Source organism: Pseudonaja textilis, unplaced genomic scaffold (genome assembly GCF_049901715.1).
Source record: "Pseudonaja textilis isolate UNSWEBS1 unplaced genomic scaffold, rPseTex1.2 PTEXSCF20, whole genome shotgun sequence".
Classification (NCBI taxonomy): domain Eukaryota; kingdom Metazoa; phylum Chordata; class Lepidosauria; order Squamata; family Elapidae; genus Pseudonaja; species Pseudonaja textilis.
Window position 1 is genome coordinate 1,273,621 of NW_028262864.1, and position 24,475 is coordinate 1,298,095.

The following is a 24,475-nucleotide window of genomic DNA, read 5'->3' on the forward strand; positions in this document are numbered from 1 at the left end:
TGGCAGGGCATTCAGAATATCACAGACTACAGGCCTGCCTGCCTTACTTCTTCATCCGCTAATGTCTTGTTTCTCAATGAGCTGAATGTTTTTTATGCTTGTTTTGAACTAGACAACCAGGAAACAGCCACCAAGACCAGACCCTCTGTAGACTTACAGCCCCTCACTCTTTCAATCACTGAAGTCTGCACTGTTTTGAGTCGGATCAACACACGTAAAGCTGCAGGCCCCGATGGCATTCCAGGACGTGTACTCAGGGCCTGTGCTGGACAGCTGTCTGTGGTTTTGACTGACATCTTTAATCTGTCTCTTTCCCAAGCAACTGTACCAACTTGTTTCAAGACCACTTCCATCGTGCCGGTGCCTAAACACTCCAAGCCAGAGTGTTTGAACGACTACCGCCCTATAGCACTTATATCTACAATCATGAAGTGCTTTGAGCGGTTAGTCCTGGCACACCTCAAAACTTGTCTCCCAATCACACTGGACCCCTATCAATTTGCCTATAGCAAGAACAGGAGCACTGAGGATGCTGTTTCCATAGCATTACATCCCACTCAACACACCTGGACAATAAGAACACCTATACAAGAATGCTGTTTGTTCGGTTTAAATTCAACGATTAAAAGAAAAAGGATATTAACTAAATTAATCAAACAAAAGGCTGATATAATATGCCTACAAGAAACGCACATAATGAAGAAAGATGAAAAATATTTAGAATGCCCGAAATTAGGAAAGTTATTTACCACACCAGCAGACGAGTGTAAAAAGAAAGGAATTGCAGTATATGTAAAAGAGGATTTAAAAGCAGAGTCAATATGGTCGGATTCGGAAGGAAGGACTCTGGTTTTGCAGATCTGGATCAATGACATCCCAATTCTTTTAGTAGTAATTTATGCCCCGAATGGGGACCAAAAAGAGTTTTTTAAACACCTATATGGAAAAATGGTTGAATTGCAACAAAAAAACATCCTTATTATAGGGGACTTCAATTCTATTGTTGAATATCAAAAAGACCACAGCAACGGCGGGAAAAATAGAAAGGGGAAAAGAGAACACCCTAAGATTTGCAGGGAAATGATGAAAGAGTTTAATTTGACAGATATATGGAGAAGACTACATCTTGAGAAAAAACAGTTTACATTCTATTCAAAACCCCACCAAACATGGACACGGATAGATATGGCATGGATGAATGGGGAAATAGCAAATGAAATAAAAAGAAGTGGAAATTTTGCCCAATGAATGGGCAGACCATAACCCAATACAGATAATATGGAAGGGTAGGGCAAAACCAAAGAAAAGGTGGACATTAAACACTCAATTAATAAAAGAGAAAGAATACATCAATAAATTAAAGGAGGAATTAATTTTTTTATAAAAGAAAACGATAATGGAGAAACTACAAAACAAAATATATGGGGATACAATGAAGGCGGTAATAAGAGGTATAACAATCTCTTATAATGCCAAGAGAAATAAAGAAAAATATTCCCAGCAAAATAATCTACAACAAAGAATTAAGGAGCTAGAAACTCTACTACAGAATACTCCAAAAGATACAAAACTGCAAAATCAGATAAATATAGCTAAACATAAATTGAATTTAATCGAACAAGAGAAAATGATTACAAATTTGAATTTGACCAGACAAACCTATTTTGAACATGCCAATAAGCCAGGAAGATGGCTATCTTATAAATTAAAAGAAAGAAAGAAAAGAGAATGATATATCAGTTAATAGATAGCAAGGGAGATATATACCAGGAAATAGAACAGAAAAAAGAAATCATTCATAAATACTTTGAAGATTTATACAAAAAGAAGAGGTTAGTGAAGATAGAATAAGGAATTATTTAGATGAAGTTAAAGATAAGGTAATTGGGAAGAAATGGCAGAACTATTAAATAAAGACATTACTGAATCGGAATTGAAATCAGCAATAGATAACCAGAAAAATAACAAAACTCCAGGCCCAGATGGAATCCCAGGGGAGCTCTATAAGGGTATAGTAGAACAAATTGGACCATTTATGTTGGAAGTTTTTAATGACGTTTACTAGCAGCCAGGATGCCGGACTCATGGAGGGGGGCGTTGATTTCGTTGATCTTGAAGGAGGATACAGATCCTAGATATATAAACAATTATAGGCCGATTTCACTTCTAAATACTGATTATAAAATTTTTACTTCTATTATAGCAAACAGATTAAAAAGACTGCTAAACTTGTATATACATGAAGATCAAAACGGATTCCTCCCAGCTAGGCAAATAAAGAATAATCTAAGAATAGTATTAGATGTACTAGAATTTTATGAAGCCCACCCTGAGAGACAAGTAGCACTCATGTTTTTAGATGCAGAGAAAGCTTTTGATAATCTGAATTGGCAATTTTTAATTCAAAAAATTTATAATTTGAATCTGGGTACCAAATTTGAAAATATTAAAACTATTTATGACACACAACAAGCTAATATAATAATAAACGGGAACACACCGCCCAATAAAGATAGAAAAAGGAGTGAGACAGGGCTGCCCACTCTCCCACTGCTCTTCATATTATCATTAGAAACTTTATTAACGAATTAGGCAAAATCCAGATATAAAGGGATTAACGGTTAAGAAAGAGGAATTTAAATTGCAAGCATTTGCGGACGACATGATCTTCTTTATTGAAGAACCAATAGTTAGGGGACTAAAATTGATGAAAGAACTGGAGAATTTTGGAGCAGTAGCAGGACTTAAAATAAATAAGAAAAAAACTAAATTAATGACCAAAAATTTAACAGAAAAACAGAAAATAGAATTAGAAGGAACAATGGAAATACAAGTGACAAAGAAAGTGAAATATCTAGGAATTTGGCTAACACCACACTGTAAGTCACTTAAAGAAAATAATTATGACAAATTGTTACATCAGGTAAAGAAAGATTTAGAATCATGGAGTAAACTTCAAATTTCACTATTAGGCGGATTGCCACCATTAAAATGAACATTCTCCCCAAATTTCTATATTTATTCCAAACGATTCCAATTAAATTACACAAAAGTTCTTCAAGAACTCAACAAAACAACCCTCAAATTTATTTGGCAAGGGAAAAAACCCAGAATAAATGTAAAAGCAATGCAAGATACAAAGAGCAGAGGAGGGTTAGCAGTCCCAAACTGGGAGTTATATCATATGGCCACCTCATTAGTTTGGTTGAAGGACTGGGTGAAGTTAACTAATAAAAGAATATTATTTCTAGAAGGCCACGACTTACAAAGGGGTGGCACGCATTCTTATGGGATATAGGGAAAACCAGTCAAAAATATTTTCATAGACATTTAATTAGAGACGCGCTACTAACAATTTGGAAGAAAATACAGAAAAAACATTACATAAAAATACCAATATGGATTTCAACAATGGAGGCGATGATTCACCCAAACAATTTGGAAATTACTAAAATGATTAAATATAAAGACTTATTGGACCCACAAGGAAATTTGAAATCGAGGCAGGAAATTCAGGACCAGGGACTAAAAATTGATCAATGGGTTTATCTTCAGATTCAAAGTAGGTACAAACAAGATAAGAAAGAATTTGGAATTAACAACAAACTTCAACAATTAGATAAGATTTTATTAGGACCGGACAAAAAAAGCATAACTAAATTTTACAATTATTTACTAGAAACAGAATTAGAAGAAGAAATTGTAAAAGGGAATATGATTGCGTGGAGTCGGAATGTAGGACGTAGTATTACACTAGCAGAATGGGAAAAAGTTTGGGGCAGGAATAATAAGATCACAAAATTGGTAGCATACAAGGAAAATCTTTATAAAATGTTTTATAGATGGCATCTCCCTCCTTCGAGGCTAGCAAAGATGCACCCCAACATGAGTCCGTATTGTTGGAAATGTAAGAAAAAAGAAGGAACCTTTTTCCATATGTGGTGGACATGCAGAGAAACCCAAAATTATTGGAAGAAAATCCAAACTTGGTTGGAAGAAATTACAAAAGAGCAGATCGAGTATAAACCAGAGTCCTTCCTACTAGGGATCTTTGACAAACAAATTTCCAAAAAAGCTAAATATATAACAATACATATATTAACTGCGGCCAGATTAGCCTTTGCACAATACTGGAAACAACATCAAATTCCACCAGATGAAGTGATTATTGATAAAATTTCAAAATGCGCAGAAATGGACAAACTGACTCTGGCACTAAAAAACAAAGATACTTCACAATATTATGATAGTTGGAATTGTTGGTATAATTGGATTTGTTAGGAATAACAAGGTCACCTAACGTAGTTTGGGTAAAATAATATATATAAGCTATGATTGTTAGTTTAAGTGTGTGTCACTTTAAATGCAAAGCATGTAATTTTGGGTGTGGTGTGAAACCATAAGAGGGAGCAAGACAACCTGATTGATTGCTGGCAATTAATGACAATTACTTGATTGGATGCTTGATGGTTTGTTGGCTGCGTGTTTTCCCTACCGAAGAATTGCTCAAGGAAGAGAGGAGTTTTTGAGTTCTGCATATCTCTCTACTGCGAGGAGATATATCACCGGACTGATATTTGTAAGTGTACTGACCTCTCTTTTTCGACACTGGAATTTACAAATGAATAATCCCTGGACGGACTGAACTAAGTGAATGATATATGGACTGTTTTTGACTATGCTTTAACTCTTGCTGGAATAAAACTATTTAATTAGCACTGTGCCTCTGTTTACTGAGTGTAAGCTACAAAACACTTATATCTCACATATTCTGCCTGACTGCCCTGCAGATCTTGCTAGGGTATATCCCTAACACTGGTTATGGGCCCAGCTGCACAGTCAGTCTAACCAGGATATAACAGGCTTATATAAAGTGAGAGTAAGTGTAGTTACACAATACTGTAAACAGACAGCTGTGTTTTATTAATTATAGTTTAATATCCAGAGAAAGATGGCACAAGTCAATTTACCAAGTTTGTCTCTAATATCCAAACTGGATGGAACAAACTATGTTTCATGGTCTATGAAATGCAGCCTACTTCTATGCAGAGAAGGTTTGTGGAATATAATTCAAAACCCACCAGAGGTAGATGCTTGGGATCCAGAGGATGAAGATGATGCCCAGAAAATACAAGAATATAAACTAAGAAATGAACAAGCTCTCTGTATAATAGGACTGACACTCAGTGACCAGCAGCTTGTCCATATTCGTGGAGAAGAAACAGCTGCTAAGTGCTGGGAGAATTTAAAGAAGATTTATGTTCGAGACAGTGTAGGAGCTCATATAAATCTTACACGGAAGCTGTTTAGAACACATCTTCAAAAGAATGGAGACATGTTGACTCATATAAACACTATGAAGAGGATTTTTCAGGAGCTGCATGAAAAAGAGCTTATCTTCACTGAACTGCATCAGGTTTATATAATTTTGTCTTCATTAGATCAGAGCTATGACGACTATGTAACTTCATTGGAAGTGCTGCCAAAGGATAACCTCACATTAACTGACATTACTGGCAGGTTAATTGAAGAAGCCAGGAGAAGGCTTGAAAGGGATCAACTCAGAAGGGAACAATCACAAGAAGAGGAATTATCTTTGTCAGCCTACACAATTAGAAAATGTTTTAATTGTGGAAGAAAAGGACATTTGGCTAGATTCTGCAAGAAAGAAAAATGCCAAAATGCCAGCCAGAATGCAAAAAGGCATCAAAAAGATAAAAAATGCTTAGAGTTAGCCATGTATAGCAACCAAACTGTGAACAATAATAATTTTTGGGTTGTAGATAGTGGAGCATCGCACTGCATAACAAAAGATAAGAAAAGATTTATTAAGATGTCCACGAGTTCACAGCAGATATCATTAGCGAATGGTTGGAAACTGAAAGCAAGGGGTCAAGGTACAGCATATTGTTCTTGCATAAAAGAAAATGTAAAAATGTTATATGTACCACAACTTAAGTTTAATTTGCTTTCGGTTAGAGTTTTGATTAAACTAGGTTATGTAGTTACCTTTAGGGGAGAAAACTGCATAATAGAAAAGGAAGGTAAAAAAGTGACTGCAACTTTAAAAGGTGAATTGTATGTGTTAAATGATAATCAATTAGAGGTGGCTAACACTGTGTATAATAACGTTAAACCTCATGATGAGTGCATACATTTGTTACACAGACGTTTAGGGCATATAAATTTTAAAATGCTCAAGCAAACTGTTGAACTGTCCAAAGGTATAAAACTGAAGCCTTGCAGTAAGTATTTGCACTGCAATGCTTGCAGTCAAGAAAAAAGCAAGGTAATACCAGCAAATAGAGTTAATGGATTTAAAACTAAGGAGCCTCTAGAGGTCGTATTTGCTGATATTATAGGTCCTAAAAAACCAAGTGGGAGGTGCTCGTTATATATTAAGTATAATGGATCATTATTCTAGATATGGTTTCTGTTATTTAATGAAGAGTAAAACGGAAACATATCAAAATTTCTTTAATTGGTTGAAGTTTGCAGAGAGAAAACTAAAAGGAAACTAGTAACTCTTGTAACTGATAATGGTACGGAATTTATAAATAATAAATTCCAAAATAGACTGAAGATGGCAGGTGTAGAACATAAAAAGTCTGCACCATATAGGCCACAACATAATTCCTTTATAGAAAGGCGAGGCCAAACACTGCAGGCAATGGCTCGTACTATGTTGTCGGATTCAGGATTACCTGAGAATTTGTGGGGAGAAGCAACAATGTGTGGTAATCATATATTGAATAATGTTGTTAACTCAACAACAGGTGAATTACCATTCACACGGTGGCATGGTAGAAAACCTGACCTAAGCTATATGCACACATTTGGAGCACCAGCATGGGTGCATATTCCACACAACTGAGACATAAGGGACAGCATAGGGCTAAAAGATTATATTTTGTAGGTTACGAATCAAACCATAGATCTTACAGGTTCTGGGAAGAGGGCACAACTAGAATTTATTGTAGTGCTAGTGCTCAATTCCTGGAACATGTAGGATGGCACAAATTGGAACAAGATTCGAATAAAAGTGTAATTATGGAAACCTACAGGGGCCCGAGCCACCATACTAGTGATGAAGAAAATCCAATTGAAGAGAAAGTAAAGGAAGTGAAAATAGAACCAATTAAGGAAGAAATAACTGAAGAAGAAATAGATAACCAGGAACAGGTTATAGATAAGAGTCCACCTGTGAGTCCTGTTCTACCTAGACGGTCAACACAAGAGAGTAGACCACCTGATAGGTATCAGGCAAGTGTGGTTTGCCAGATTAGTAAAATTCCAACCACTGTGGAAGAACTAAAATTGTATCCTGCGAAGGATCAGGAGAACTGGCATACAGCAATGCAAAAGGAACTGAATTCATTAAAACAGATGGGAGTCTATGAGAATGCTAAATTACCTCCAGGGGAAAAGTCCATTGGCTGTAAATGGATATTTAAATTAAAAACAGGTACAAATGGGACTGTTACCCATAAGGCTAGGTTGGTAGCTCAAGGATTTAATCAAACTGCATGTGATTATGATGAAGTGTTTGCACCAAGTCTAAAAGCAACAACCTTGAGAGCAGCTTTAGTGTGGGCAGCTAAGAAAAACTATATCATAAATCATTTAGATGTAGAAACTGCCTATCTGCATGCGCCATTGCAGCACACTATATACCTAAAGAAACCTGTAGGGATTAAGGATGATAAAACTAATAATGAATGTTGGAAGCTTAAAAAGAGTCTCTATGGATTAAAACAATCTGGTTATGAATGGAACCAATATATTGTTAAGGAGTTAAACAATATAGGGTTTAAAGCAGGTTTAGCTGATCCATGTTTATTCAAAAGAGAGACAAATGGAATAGTGTCATTATTATTGTTGTTTACAGATGATATTGCCTTAATTACAAAAACTAATAATGAAGCTACTGAAATAATATCATTATTAGGAAAGAGGATAAAATTAAAGCAATTAGGAGAGATAAAACAGTATCTAGGATTGACAATAAATAAAACCAATCGTGGCTATAAGATATCTCAAGAGGATAAGATTTATCAATTACTAAAAACATATAAGATGGAACTTTGTAAACCAGCAAAAACTCCAATGAGTCAGGAATTTTGCCGGACTGATGCTCAGAGTTCAAAATTCGATAAGACTATCTATCAGTCGCTAATTGGCAGTCTATCGTACATTAGTAATTGGTCAAGGCCAGATATTGCCTATAGCGTTAATCAATTAGCTCGATTCAACGCTGAACCCGCTGAACGACACTGGCAAGCAGCAAAACGTATCTTAAGATATCTTAAAAGGACAATGCACTATGCATTGTATTTGGAGCCAAAAGATGATTTGATTTTAAGTGCATATGCTGATGCAAGTTTTGCAACAGATATAAACACTAGGAAATCAACTTCAGGAATGGCTATACTATTAGGAAAAGCATTAATTGGTTGGAGGTCAATTAGACAGCAACACATAAGTATGTCCACAATGGAAGCAGAATTTTCATGTCTATCTTTATTATGTACTGATTTAATTCTGTATAAACAGTTGTTATTGGATATGGGATTAACTGTTAATGATTCCATTGTTGTGTATGAGGACAATCAAGCAGCCATACAGATGGCTACAAATATTGCTGTAAAAACGAGATCTAAGCATACAGATCTTAGATATCTGAATGTAAGACAATCTGTAAAAGATGGTTTAATAAGATTGGAGTATTGTATGACTGAGCAAAACATTGCTGATCAATTCACAAAAGCCCAAGGTGCAGTAAAACACAAAGAGAGTTGTGATGACTATGGGTTAAAGTTGTAAATAGATATATATATTATTATATTACCCAAAAGGGGAGAATGTTAGGAATAACAAGGTCACCTAACGTAGTTTGGGTAAAATAATATATATAAGCTATGATTGTTAGTTTAAGTGTGTGTCACTTTAAATGCAAAGCATGTAATTTTGGGTGTGGTGTGAAACCACCATAAGAGGGAGCAAGACAACCTGATTGATTGCTGGCAATTAATGACAATTACTTGATTGGATGCTTGATGGTTTGTTGGCTGCGTGTTTTCCCTACCGAAGAATTGCTCAAGGAAGAGAGGAGTTTTTGAGTTCTGCATATCTCTCTACTGCGAGGAGATATATCACCGGACTGATATTTGTAAGTGTACTGACCTCTCTTTTTCGACACTGGAATTTACAAATGAATAATCCCTGGACGGACTGAACTAAGTGAATGATATATGGACTGTTTTTGACTATGCTTTAACTCTTGCTGGAATAAAACTATTTAATTAGCACTGTGCCTCTGTTTACTGAGTGTAAGCTACTAAAAAACGATATCTCACATATTCTGCCTGACTGCCCTGCAGATCTTGCTAGGGTATATCCCTAACAGGATTAATCATAGATAAATTATATATCATAAGGCATAAGAGAAAAGTTTTAACTGATAATAATGAGATAGTGATATATGTATAGAATAGGTGTATATATGACATAAATCAAAGGCTATAATAAAAAAAAAAAGATCTTGCAAACTGTAAAATAAATATGAATGTTTTTAATTTTCCTTCTTTCTTTTTCTTTCTTTTTCCTTTCTTTTCAATCTTTTCTTTCTTTTCTTCTTTCTTCTTTCTTTTTTTTCTTTCATTTATTTGTATATGTATTGTTGGCTGTTTTTAACTGTTAAAATTAATAAATTGTTTTATTAAAAAAAGAATGCTGTTTGTTGACTTCAGTTCAGCATTCAGTACAGTCATTCCCTCCAGGATGATCACTAAACTTGGCAACCTTGGCATCAATACTACTCTCCGCAATTGGATACTGGACTTCTTGACAAACGGACCACAACATGTCAAGTTGAATAACTCCACCTCATCCACCATCACACTAAGTGCTGGCGTTCCCCAAGGCTGTGTGCTGAGTCTCTTCCTGTTCTCTTTTCACCTATGACTGCAGGCCTGTGCATGGCTCTAACACCATTATCAAGTTTGCAGACAACACCACAGTGATTGGACTCATCAACGATAATGATGACTCAGAGTACAGGGAGGAGGTGCAGAGCCTGGTTACATGGTGCGCTGACAACAACTTATTACTTAACACTAACAAGACCAAAGAGCTCATTGTGGATTTCAGGAAGAAGAATGCTTACACACATTATCCTATATACATCAACGGGAGAACGTGTCACCAGCTTCAAGTTCCTGGGGATCCACCTCTCTGAGGATCTGTTTTGGCAGATCAACACCACCAGCCTGATCAAGAAAGCTCACCAGCGCCTCTTCTTTCTGAGATTACTGAGGAAGAACCACCTTTCCCCAACTATTCTGATCAAATTCTACCACTGTGCAGTTGAGAGCATCGTAACCAGCTGTATTTCAGTCTGGTATGGAAATTGCACCATGAAAGAAAGGAAGGCATTACAGAGGGTGGTGAAAACCGCCCAACGCATCATAGGGATCCCACTTCCTGCCATTGTGGACATTCAGAGGAAACGTCTGCGAAAAGCCTACAGCATCATTAAGGACTTCTCCCATCCAGCCCATAAACTGTTTACCCTTCTTCCATCTGGGAAGAGGTTCAGGTGCCTGCAGTCTAAGACTAGCAGGCTAAGGAACAGCTTCTACCATACAGCAGTTTCCTTATTGAACTCCTCAACTTGTCTATCCCTATACACACACTGATACTTTCCCTGATAATATATAACATATCTTGTATAAACTTTTGAGCATTATACTTATATTCAATATGTTCATAAACATTCTGTACGGTCGTATATATTCCTTCCATAGACATATACTCTGCATATTCATAGATATTCTGTATATCCATATATAGTTACATTTTTATTGTGTATCTGTATGTATGTGTGTGTGTATATATGTGTGTGTGTGTGTGTGTGTACACACATACACACTTTATTGCTGTTTTGCACTTCTGGTTAGATGCAAACTGCATTTCGTTGCCTGTGGTAATGACAATAAAGTTGAATCTAATCTAATCTAAAAAATGGGCCAAAATTCACTTAACTGTCTCGCTTAGCAGTGGATAGTTTGGGCTCAATTGTGGTCATAAGTCAAGGATTACCTGTACTTGTTCTACAGATTTCTTTTGCATTATTATGGATGTACTTTCTACTATATTTTTTCCTTTGTTTTCTTGCTGCTCCTGAAACATGGGTAATTTCCCAAGAGTCTTGTCTGCTTCATATTTCATACCAATCAGCTCTAGTTAAATATCTGAAAATCATAAAGTAGTTTTCATGATAATTCTTTACTTTTCCCTCTTCTAGGCAAGGCTGGTTTCTTTGTATTTTGACACAAAAAGGTATCAAGAAGCATTGCAGTTGGGTAAGTTGACTTCCTATACTGACCCTAATATTAATAAAGTTTATTCTAGATATGCGTAAAACAGTATATGCATAGAATAACTAGTTGGGAGTGATTTTTGCATGAAATGAGAACATGTTTGGGCCGGACATGGAATGAAATGGGGTTTTTTTTTTGATCTGGTAATGGTTTGAAACATCTTTGTTAGAAGCTGAAGTGTTTTCAGGGGTAGGTTATAAGAGTGAATAGTGGAGAAAAATCAAAGCCATTGGTGTTTATAGAGGCTATGAGGAGAGGGGAAGATCCTGGAAAGATTGTGGAAAGGTAGGCTGCTGAGGTGTGCCATACTGGGAAATGTGGTAGACTGGAAGAGGGAAGGGAGGTGCTGGTTCAGATCATGTGGTGGGTCATCAGGGTATGTTATACTAGGACGGGGGTTGGCAATGTGCGACTCCAGAGCTGCATGTGGCTCTTTGGGCCCTCTCCTGTGGCTCCCTGTTGGATGATCCCACCACTGGCTGGCCCCAGCCCTCACCCTCCCCTTGCAGTCACTCCTTGCCTGAGAAGGGAAGGGTGACGGCGGTGGATGGAGACTTGTTCCGTATTCCAGAGAGGGAGCAAAGTGCCCCTCTACTTGCCTCTTTTTCTGCCCTTGTTGGTGCTGCATGCACCTCGGGGAGACTCATGACTTGCTCTCAACCCCAAGACACTGGCCCGGCCCGGCCGCAGCCGATGCTCCACTTTGTAATGGGCTCCAGGAGGAGGAGTGGACACTGCCTCCCCCATTGTGAAGCGTGTTAAATTTAAGTGTGCTGCGCAAGGCGCTGCAAGAACAGCAAGCAGGCCATGGAGGTGGTGAGAGCAGCGGTGTCAGCTGCAGCTGGCCCAGCCAGTGTCTCGGGGCAGAGAGGAAGTTTTGCGTCTCCTCATATTCTTGTCGCCACCTCCATGGCCTCCTCACTGCTCTTGCAGTGCCTTGTGCAGCACACTTAAACTTAGCATGCTTCTCAATGGGGGAGATGGTGTCCCCTCCTCCTCCTGGAGCCCATTATGATGTGGAGCATCGGCTGCAGCTGGCTTGGTCAGTGTCTCAGGGTTGAGAGCAAGTCACGTGTCTCCCCGAGGTGCACGCAGCACCAATAAGGGTGGAAAAGGGCAAATAGAAGGGCGCTTCGCTCCTGCTCTGGAATACAGTCTCTATCCGCCACCATTGTCCTTCTCTTCTCAGGGCAGGCGAGGAGTGAGTGGGAGGGGATGGTGAGGGGTGGGACCAGCCAGTGATGGGTTCAGCCAACAGGAAGCCACAGCAGGGGGACGAAAGAACTTCATTTATCTGGGAACCTGAAATGACTCTTAATTTAAATCATATGGTAAAAAGCACCCAAAGAAGAAGAAGGAACAACATCAGCAAAAAACAAAAACAAAACCCCAACCCTTGCCTGGTTTTGGAAATGGTTCAAGAGGGAACACACACGCACACACTAGAGAGATGAGAGAGAGGGAGAAAGAGAGATGAGAGAGAAAGAGGGAGAAAGAGAGAGAGGAATAGATGAGAGAGAGAGGTACACCTGTTTCCCAGAGAAAAGAAAATACTGGGAGCCACAAAACCTGGGTAGGCGTGGCTGGGGGGTGTCATGTAACTGGGTGGGAGTGAGTGATGTTGAGTTGGCCACACCCACCCAGGTTTTGTGGCTCCCGGTGTTTTCTGTGGGAAACGAGTCCAAATGGCTCTTTGAGTGTTTAAGGTTGCAGACCCCTGTACTAGGACAATGTGGCAGTTGAGTGGGGAGCAGGGAAGGTGCTAGAAAGATTGGAGGTGGGCAGGATAAAGGGATGTACTGTACTGGAAGTTCTTGAGGGGAGAAAAAAGGTGATATGCACCAGCTTTGTCCTACTTATCCCATGAAAACACACCCATAGAATATAGTTTTAGCTAAAACCCAGAACAAAAAAATATGTTTTTTTTCCTGTTGAACTGGTTTGGCAAAATGTCCAGAACCCAATGTGTTTGTTGCAAGCTTGAAATAAAATACATGTTCTGAATTTTTCAGATACAATTTAGAAACAAAAGTCACAGTGGCTTAGTTAAGTAGCTGGCAACTATGCTTGGTTCTTCAGGTTGTCAAGAGTAATATTGTTAAGATCTTCTTAATGGCAAATTCCATTAGTTAGGCACATATGATGTATTTGGAAGCTTTGGGAGTATTATACTGATATTGAAAAAGAGAAATACTAGTGTTCGCATCTAGTGTATCGGCTTGTATCTACTGTTTTCACTCTTCCTATACCTCTATCAAAGTAATGTATTAGATTTTTCTTTTTCTGATCAAGTTAAAGGATTCAGAGGAAGGCCTTTAACATGGTGTAAATGCCACCATCACGTTGCTTTTATCAGGATCACAGCTTTTGCGGGAGTTGAAGAAGATGGATGACAAGGCTTTGTTGGTAGAAGTACAGTTACTAGAGAGCAAGACCTACCATGCCTTGAGCAACCTGCCAAAGGCCAGAGCAGCATTAACCTCTGCCCGTACAACAGCCAATGCAATCTATTGTCCACCCAAGTTGCAGGCAGCATTGGATAAGCAATCGGGTAAGGCCTCTGTGCTTTTCATATTATGAGTGCCTTGATCTTGAGTCAACAGGAGTTGTACAAACCAGGAGAGTGTGAGTTCTAGGCCTTCCATAGGCATAAAAGTTGGCTGGGTAACTTTGGGCCAGTCACTATCCCTTGGTCCAGCTTACCTCACAGGGTGGTGGTGGTTGTGGGGAAAATAGGAGGCAGGAATATTAGGTATGTTCATACTTTGAGTTATTTATAAAACAGGATAAAAGTCTAATAGTTATAATAGTACAAAAATGCTTATAAGACAGAACCACACTGAAGCAGTTTGTCTGGGGAAAATTGTAACATGTTCCAAAGATGTTTGTAAGATAAGATAAATCTTTTTCAGAATTACTGTGGGTTGAGAATATCTGCTTTGGATGGTACAGGTAGTCCTCGGGTTACAATGACAATTGAGACTGGAATTGCCATTGCTAAGCAATGTGGTTGTAAAGCATGATATCACATGACTGCATTGCTTAGTGGCGGCAGTCCCAGATGCCATTATTAAGTGAGGACCTCATGTTATCATGACTTCTGACTCTCTGTCAGTTTCCACATTGACTTTGCTTGTGGGATGCTGGAAGGGAACATCAGAAATCACGATCACATGACTGTGGCTTGCTGCAACGTTGTAATCACAAGCATGATGGTGGGAATGTTGAAGCAGCTAGAACTCCAGGGACCTGTTTTAAGTCCCACTCATTCAGCACCATTGCAGGTTTGAATGGTTGATGAACAAGTAGTGACCCAAGGATTACCTATAATTGTTGAATTTCTTCTAGCATTTTGAAAAGAAATTGCCTTATTTTATATGAGTAATTCATGCAAAATAGAAACATCTGACTAATACTTGGGAGATTACAACAAGGATAAATAATGTTTCTTTTTATAAGTGTTAAGCTGAAGTCATTAGCAACTAGATACAGAATTTATCTGAATAGTTAGCTAATGTTCTTTTGTTGAAATTTATCCAGAGTTATACTTTTGGACATCTCTTGATCACTTCCTTGACATGGCTTCTCTGACTTAGCAGTTACTTAATATAGTTGGTGGTGTTTTGAATCTCATTCAGGCTGTTATCAAAATAATTTTAGGTGAAATTTCAAATATTGGAAGAAATTACATTTGCTATTTTGCATGAGTATATGAAAATGAATTTTGTGGGAATTAGAAAAATTTCTAGCCATATACATAAAATTAGTTTTCCTTGCCATAGCCTGCAACCCAGGGGCAGGGGATAAAAAATTGCAGTTCAAGAATTTTCTGGCTTGGAGAAATAAATAGGACTTGGCAGCAATGTTTTCCCTTATTTTGTACCCCAGGTTCCTTTGTTATAGTCAGACCTCTTTTTTATTTCACCTTTAATAGGTATTATCCATGCAGCAGAAGAAAAGGACTGGAAGACAGCATATTCTTATTTTTATGAGGCATTTGAAGGTTATGATTCTATTGACAGCCCCAAAGCCATCACTTCATTGAAGTATATGCTGCTATGCAAGATCATGTTAAACTTGTATGTGATTTTTATTCTATCACATAAGGAATGCAACATGTACTAGTTTCCTTTTTTTATACCTGCACATATGATAGTTGCTCTGATCAGATCACATGTTGCAGTTTGCAAAACTCTTGTATGAATAAGTTAAATTTCAAATTCTGATGGTGGTTGAAGAGATATGAATACTAAAGGAGGAAAAATGGAGAATTAAAAGCCAGGAAAGTGGGCAATGGATAGAATATTTGCCTCTCTCCTGTTTAGACTTCTACATATTGGAATTGCATTATCACTGGCAAAATATTACCTATTTCAGCTCAGTTCTAACTTTAAGAAAACTGGGCAGTGCTTGTTAGAAGCAAGTCCTTAAGAAGAGTGAAAAGGCCAGTATATTTGAGTTCCTTGCCATCTAACAGAATTGAATGTTTTTATAACATGCTTCCCTGGTCAAAACAGGATGTGGGCTGAGGAGGCCAAGTTAACTATTGAGATAGATGCAGGTCCTTGAAATATAATTTTTTATTACTTCTCATTTCTGACAACTGAAAGAAAGCAAAGGTTCTCGTGGTTTCTCTTCCCCAGGATGAGCAGGCATTTGAAAAAGAAAGCTCTAGAAAGATTTTTGTCCAATGACTTCTATCAATACTGTCATTTGGTTTTTGATGTTGAAACATGGCAGAATCTGTTTTGTGCTTTTGTTTATATTTATTGATCTTTTTATAATTCTGGCATTTGCAGTAGCTACAAGCCAAAGTAACTATATATGCAGAATCACAAATATTCAAATGGACAGTTACTTTTTCTCTTGATTATCTTTGGTTCATGCTTATTTGGCACTCTCACAAAGCATTTTAAATACATTAATGTAAAGATGATAGTGGAATGCAGATGTTTCTGGAAAGCGGTGATTATGTAGTGAGGTTCATTTGTAGCCTGAGTTCAGGGACTCCGTAAATCAATATCGCTTTGCTTTTTTACAGACCTGAAGATGTGCAGGCATTGGTGAGTGGGAAGCTTGCACTGCGGTATGCAGGCAGACAGGTATAGAAATCCTGAACTACTTTTTTTGTTCCTGAATTTTTTTCCAATCCTAGCTAAGTCCTATTAAAAAGTTTCCAAATACTGCTCAATACAGTTACAAATTTGTTCTGCCTCACCAGCAGCAATTCATTAGATGGCTTTTGTGTATCCTGGGTATCTTGGGAGTCAGTTGGTATGTGCTCCCTCCTGGATGCAGAAAGGTGGGCCAGCAGCATTCATTTGGTGATTCATCAAAATGGAGTTTGTTAACAAGTAGCACCCCTGATCTTTGGATGTCATTGGACCTTTGAGCCCAATTGAACTAGGAGGCCAGGGGCCTTGACTGGTGTGTGACTTGACACAGCAGTTTCCTTTTGTTCCATTTCCTGGTCTCAGTCAAGATGCAGCAGATCTCTGACATCTAGAGATTGGCAAGATTAGAGCAAATTAGGTTGTTTTGGAGTTGCTAAAGTATGAAGTATTTCTCTGTTTTGGTGAGGGAGTTAAAGTGTAGGACTCTTGAGATTTATAAAGACTTTCTTGCATTGTCAAATCCAAGGATACCAAGTGAGTGTTTTGACTGCTGCACAGATTATTGCCAGCTGTTAAGTTCATCAAGTATTCTCAGCATTTCTTTTTGCTCACAGTTTGGTAAGGCTCCAAAAGAGTTAATTACTGTACTATTTCTAAGGCTTCACCTATAGCATGTGTTTTTGGCATTTATTTTAGGTGGATTATTTCAACTTTGTCTTGACAAGGATGCTAGAGTTACTGGGTTGCCATAGGTTTTATAATTTGGCATGCTGCCCTTGGCATTGGGCAAGACAATCTCTGAATGTGCTGCTTTTTCATCCTGAAAAACACATAGTTGATATATTTGAAAAGGGCCCTTCAAAGGGCCCAAAACATGAAAGAAATTGTAGATTGGTTAAATGACAGCAAAATAATTTTATATCCTGCAACACTTGGAAGTAACAGGCAACAGAGAAAAAGCAGAACTGCTTAACTCATTCTTTGCACCAGACTTCACACAAAAAGAAACTATAGCTCAACCCACCAAAAACATAACTGTAAAAGACAGACCAGAAATAAAAGTAAAAAAAAAATGGTAAGAGAACACCTGTCTGATCTTAATGAACACAAATCACTGTGACCTGATGGATTACATCCCAGAGTTTTAAAGGAGCTGGCAGAGGTCATCTCAGAACCATTGCACCATGTCTTTCAAAAATCCTGGAGCACCAGAGAACTACCAGAGGACTGGAAAAGAGCTGATGTGGTTCCCATCTTCAAAAAAGAAAAAAATAACAGACCCAGGAAACTATAGACCAATCAGCCTAACATCAATACCCAGGAAGATACTGGAAAAGATAATAAAAAACAGATCTGACAACATCTAGAAACAAGTAAAGTAATAACTAGCAGTCCGCACGGGTTTGTTAAAAACAGATCATGCCAATCCAATCTTATTTCATTCTTCAACACAGTGACTAAATTAGTAGACCAGCAAAATACTGTGGACATAATATATTTAGATTTCAGCAAGGCATTCAATAAAGTAGACCACAACCTACTTCTTAGTAAGCTAGAAAAAAGTGGAATAGATAGCACCACCACTAGATGGACTTGCAACTGGCTGGCAAACCATACCCAACGAGTAGTCCTTAATGAGTCTAAGTCTACATGGAGGGAAGTAAGCAGTGGGGTGCCACAAGGTTCCATCTTTGGCCCAGTACTCTTCAATATCTTCATTAATGACTTTTATGAGGGAATAGAAGGGGAACTTACCAAATTTGCAGATGATACTAAGCTGGCAGGAATAGCTAACACCCAAGAAGATAGGCTCAAGGTCCAGATGGATCTTGACAGACTAGAACACTGGGCCATATCTAACAAAATGAAGATCAATGTAGAGAAAAGTAAAGTCCTACACTTAGGCAAGAAAAACCAAAAGTACACATACAGACTGGGTGAAACCAGGCTCAATAGCCGTAACTGTGAGAGGGATCTTGGAGTCTTAGTGAACAACCAGCTAAACATGAGCCAGCAGTGTGCAGCAGCCGCCCAAAAAGCTAATGCAGTCCTAGGTTGCATTAACAGAGGAATACAATCAAGATCAAGTTGAGGTACTAATACCACTCTATAAAGCCTTAGTAAGACCACACCTAGAGTACTGCATCCAGTTTTGTTCACCACATTATAAAAAAGATGTTGAGACTCTATAAAAAGTATGGAGAAGAGCAACCAGGATGATTAGGGGACTGGAGACAAAAACATGAATGGTTACAGGAACTGGGCATGGCTAGTCTTGTAAAGAGAAGGACCAGGGGAGACATGATAGCAGTCTTCCAATATTTGAGGGGCTCCCACAGGGAGGAAGGGGTCAAGTTATTTTCTAAAGCTCCTGTAGGCCAGACAAGGAATAATGGATGGAAACTGAACAAGGAAAGATTTAACCTGGAAACAAGGAGAAACTTTCTGACAGTGAGAACAATCCACCAATGGAACAGCTTGCCCCCGGAAGTTGTGGGAGTGCCATCACTTGAGACTTTCAAGAAGAGATTGGACTGCCATTTGTCAGAAATGGTGTAGTGTCTTCCGCTTGGGTGGGGGGTTGGACTAGATGACCTACAAGGTCCCTTCCAACTGTTTATCTGTTATCTGTTTAAACAGCTTGATTCATTTGAATTATATAACGGCCTGTTTAGGTTTCTTTTTTTTCGTGGAATGTGATGCTATAGATCTCTTTATTTGACCTTATTAGTCTTAATTTGGTTTCCCCAATAGTTTCTGTTCATGACTAGCTGTAGGCTGTTAACTGCTACTGCAAGTCTTTTAATCTTATGTGGAAACTATTATTTGCAAGTTTTGCTCACTAATTTCAAAAGCTATTTTCTAAGAAGTCCACATTCTTGTTTATAGATAGTTAATATTCAAAGATAGAAAGTACTGTTTCTGTAGTCAATCAGCATTGCCTGGCAACAAGGTCTGTTGTAAATTCCTTTCAGAGTTGTTTGACTTGCTCAGCCTTCACTGACAATATATTTTTCTGGAGAAAGAATTGCTGCTTCAGGGTGGGAAGCTAAGGGAGCATTCTGATCACCTGATTCCTTGTTTATGAGAGGTAGACAGTTCTATAAATGGTTGCCTTTCAAGTTTTGTTTCCAAATCCCAATTCAAATGGTCATATGTATTTTAGGTGTGGATAAAGTAAGTAGGATTTGTCTTGTTAGTTTTATTTACAGTTTTCTTCTCCAGGTGTAAACGTATCTGTCTGCTTTGTGATTTAGGTAGAATCTGGACTCCTTTCTGTTGCATGGGGGAGGGAGATTTTGACTTATCTTGAGAGGTTACATTAGATTGAATTTTAGGATTTTCAGCTGTCTAATCTTCAAGGGAAAAATAGGGATAGTTAACACTGAGCAGCAGATTGAAATAAAATAAGAATAATATATAGATAAAATGAGAAAAAAGTACCAAACAGATTGTCCTGTCAACTCATAGGGCCATTTTCCTACTTCCAATACTAGCTAGCAGTTCTGTTTTTTAATAAGTTTAGATCCTTTTTGATGGATTTCAGTTACGGAGAATACTTGTGGGCTTTCAGGTACTTCATTGTAGCAGCCTAAATTTCTGCTTCTATGTTGGGATTATTTTGTCTTGATAGTGTTTTTTTCAACTTAATATGAATGCTTCTGTGATTTAACAACTGCTTGAGTTAAGCGAGGGTAGAAGAATTAAAGCAGTCTTAGTATTTTCATCAAGTATCCTTCCTGAATTACATTCTGTCCAACTAAAGCACTTTTCTCACATGTGAACATCACAAGCATTACTTGTATTTAATGATTCAGAAGAATATAAATGTTGGCTCTACTCTGTTTTACAGACAGAAGCACTGAAGTGTGTAGCTCAAGCCAGTAAGAATCGATCATTGGATGATTTCAAAGAGGTAAACAAACATAATAAGGAAAATAGCAATAGCACTTAGACTTATATACTACTTTACAGCCCTCTCTAAGTGGTTTACAGAGTCAGCATATTGCCCCCAACAATCTGGGTCCTCATTTTATCCACCTCAGAAGGATGAAAGGCTGAGTCAACCTTGAGCCTGGTGAGATTTGAACTGTCAAATTGCAGGCAGCCAGCAGGCAGCAGAAGTAGCCTGCAGTACTGCACTCTAACCACTGTGCCACCGTGGGTTGAATATCTTGGGGTTGAATATCTTGGGGTTAGATTAATCCTTGGTCTTAGAAAAGGAACTTCTACACTGAGAAGCAGTAAAAAAAGGGAGAGATGTCTTCACTATACCCAGCCTTTTAAGTCTTCAAGATACGCTTGCTGAACCCATTTGGGACTGGGTGGACTGGGCTGTGATTATTAAGCCCACAGTTTTCAATCATAATAACTGAAGAGTCTGATTTCTTCAGAAGGTGCACTTTGGAGTGCAGACTTTTCTTCACTGAAAGTCAGAAGAATCAATCACTTGGATCCTGCTATTGTTTGATAGGTCAAAGCATGTGGCAATAAAAATATTCTGAAGATAACCTGTTTTACAGATGTTGCAGGCTCACTATGTACAAATCAAAACCAAACTAGAAAACAAATTGGAACAGAAAGAAAACTTAATAAATTCTGGTGCTGGGAAGTAAAGTACAATGTTCAAATGTTCCGTTCTCCAACTTGGAAAAATGTTTCTATCTGTATGCAGATATATCTGTGGGAAAGCTTTGAATATCTTGATTTGCACAACTGATTAACGGACCTGAACTAGGGGCTTATCTACACAATTAAAGTTCAGTTTGGCTATGGTTACCTCAGTATAAGAAGCTATTTGGCTCCATAGTGGAAATGGTGGTTTTAAGAAGGTGTGGACAGGCTTGCTGCCCCTCTTGGCATCTCTTCAAAGGACACAACAGGTTCAGTGAATATGCCCACACCCCCTCTGAAGCACTATTTTTGCTTTAGATCTAAACAAATATACAGGTGAAACTCAAAAAATTAGAATATCGTGCAAAAGTTCATTTCAGTAATGCAACTTGAAAGGTGAAACTAATATATGAGATAGACTTATTACATGCAAAGCAAGATAGTTCAAGCCATGATTTGTCATAATTGTGATGATTATGGCTTACAGCTCATGAAAAACCCAAAACCACAATCTCAGAAAATTAGAATATTACATGCAATCAATAAAACAAGGATTGTACATAGAACAATATCGGACCTCTGAAAAGTATAAGCATGAAGTGCTCCAAAATCTCCTGGTAGACGGCTGCGTTGACCCTGGACTTAATGAAGCACTGTGGACCAACACCAGATGACATGGCTCCCCAAATCAACACAGACTGTGGAAACTTCACACTGGACTTCAAGCATCTTGCAGTGTGTGCCTCTCCATTCTTCCTCCAGACTCTGGGTCCTTGGTTTCCAAATGAGATGCAAAAGTTGCTCTCATTGGAAAAGAGGACTTTGGACCACTGAGCAACAGACCAGTTCTGTTTTTCTTTAGCCCAGACGCTTCTGACGTTGTTTGACAAGAGGTATACAACATTTGAAGCCCATGTCCAGGATCCGTCTGTGTGTGGTGGCTCTTGATGCACTGATTCCAGCCTGAGTCTACTCCTTGTGAAAGTCCCCAACACTTTTGAATGGCCTTTTCCTGACAATCCTCTCCAGGCTGCGGTCATCCCTACTGCTTGTGCACCTTTTTCTTCCACACTTTTCCCTTCCACATAACTTTCTATTAATGTGTTTTGATACAGCACTTTGGGAACATCCAACTTCTTTTGCAATTACCTTTTGAGGCTTTCCCTCCTTATGGAGGGTGTCAATGATGGTTTTCTGCACAACTGCCAGGTCAGCAGTCTTTCCCATGATTGTGATTCCTACTGAACCAGACTGAGAGACCATTTAAAGGCTCAGGAACCCTTTGCAGGTGTTCTGGCTGAATTAGTTGATTAGAGTGGGACACGTTGAGCCTAGAACCTTTTCCCAATATTCTAATTTTCTGAGATTGTGGATTTGGGTTTTTCATGAGCTGTAAGCCATAATCATCTCAATTATGACAAATCACTGCTTGAACTATCTTGCTTTGCATGTAATGAGTCTATCTCAAATATTAGTTTCACCTTTTAAGGTGCGTTACTGAAATAAATGAACTTTTGCACATATTCTAATTTTTTGAGTTTCACCTGTACATCACTAGGACATATAATTGTTGCAAAAGTTCAAATAGCGACTTGAAAGTGCCTGTTGGACGCTCATAGGTCTGTGTGTCTTGAGTGTGATTTTCATTAGTCAGAAATAACCATTTTAGTCCCATATGTAATTCATTTTTAATGAAGATTTCATCATATTAAAGATGATTCTCAAAATAGACATGAATGGGATGAACCTGTTCAGGATGGTTGTGAGGTTGCCTTCTGCATTCAGTAATGATTGAATTTGCTCTGCCATAGGCTCTGAAAGATTATAAAGTGGAACTCAGGGATGACCCCATCATCAATACACATTTGGGAAAACTGTACGATAACTTATTGGAACAAAACCTCATCCGTGTTATTGAGCCTTTCTCCAGAGTGCAGGTAAAAAGCTGCAGAGCTTCCCATATGCATCCCTTTCTGCTTTTATTAAATCATTGTTGTTCTCTTTTCCCTTCAAATAGGGCATGGAGAGTTTATGCTAAAACCTTGGCACTTTCATATGCACTAAACTAAGATTTGTTTCAAATTTTTTAAACCCTTTTATATCTCTGTCTTGTTGAACAAGTCCGTATGACATATAATTATGTCTTATTTGGAGAATTTTGATGTTCCTTCTGTTTCTTTTGGATAGAGTACAAAACCAAACCGGGTCTAAACTATTATTCTAGCATCAAACTTAATCACAAGCCCTGGTTAAAATGAGGAAGAATTTGTAAACTAATTGCAACTTGTGGTTGGTTGTATTAAAAAAATCAGCCATTGTTTCTTTTCTCACACTGCGTGTTTATTTAATTGATTTATTTGGCCACCGTTTATGCATTAACTAAACCAGAAAGGAACATACCATACTATGGTATGACATAGAATTTTAGTGGAAAAGCTGTATAGACATAAGTAAAATAAATAATAAAATAATTTTGTCTAAACCAGGCTACTCTGAATTGTTCAGTTACATGGGTTTTAGGACTGGGATAGGAATTTCAGGGCAAAATGAATTGGGTGAAACTGTTCCAAATCTAGAATAGTAGTTTTCAATATTGGGTCAATAAATGGATTTAGTCATCAGATTCTTATGCTGTGTTCCGATTCTGTAGGAATTGTTTGATCAGAAATACTAAAAGAATCCTTAGTTACTAAATTGTTTGCCATGCATATGTAGTTGAATTATAGATTCTAAATAATTGATTATAAAGCTAATAAAATTATTTCAAGACAGGAAGATTTTTTTAAAAAGAACTGTAGTATGGGTGTAGAGTCTCAATATTTTTCTTCATCAAATTAATAAAAATGTAATTGCCAAAATTGACCTTGTGTTTCATTATGAAGAAAAAACTGTCAAGTGTGAATCAAATAACCAGAAGCACTAACACCAAAGTTAAAATTATGTAGAGAATAAAGAAGGCAACCCTGACAGATTACCAAAGTGACAAGCGGAAAAGCATATCTTAAGTCCACAACAAGCAGAAAATATGTGGAAGAGGCTCAGGATAGCTCCCTAATTCACATGAATATAAAAAGGCAAGGAAGTACAGCATAATCAGACTTGTAAGATTCTGTTATCATAGCCACTCTTAATGAAAGTTGTTTTAGCTTTCCTGTGGAGTGGATTCCTGGCCTGATCTATGTGGTAAGGCTGACAAATTAGCACCATCTGTTGTGAATACAGGGGTAAAGCCAAATTGTACAAAGATTAATAGATAATTATTCCATATTAACTGTTTCAGAACAATAGCAGTTCCACTCACTGTGGCCCCATCTCAATTTCTTTTGCAGATTGACCACATATCTAGCCTTATCAAGTTATCAAAGG

The 24,475-nt window shown here is 38.0% G+C and overlaps 1 protein-coding gene across 2 annotated transcripts in view; it reads left to right on the forward strand.

The window, feature by feature from the left end:
- LOC113451625 (26S proteasome non-ATPase regulatory subunit 11-like) overlaps nucleotides 1-24,475 on the forward strand; it is a 43,511-nt gene that overhangs the window by 9,977 nt on the left and 9,059 nt on the right. For both annotated transcript variants that reach the window (XM_026723005.2, XM_087918893.1), the window contains 7 exons: nucleotides 11,306-11,363; nucleotides 13,738-13,932; nucleotides 15,316-15,460; nucleotides 16,423-16,483; nucleotides 20,349-20,411; nucleotides 22,921-23,046; nucleotides 24,439-24,474. In XM_026723005.2, the coding sequence (XP_026578790.1) occupies nucleotides 11,306-11,363; nucleotides 13,738-13,932; nucleotides 15,316-15,460; nucleotides 16,423-16,483; nucleotides 20,349-20,411; nucleotides 22,921-23,046; nucleotides 24,439-24,474 (684 nt within the window). The remainder of the gene's footprint in view (nucleotides 1-11,305; nucleotides 11,364-13,737; nucleotides 13,933-15,315; nucleotides 15,461-16,422; nucleotides 16,484-20,348; nucleotides 20,412-22,920; nucleotides 23,047-24,438; nucleotide 24,475) is intronic.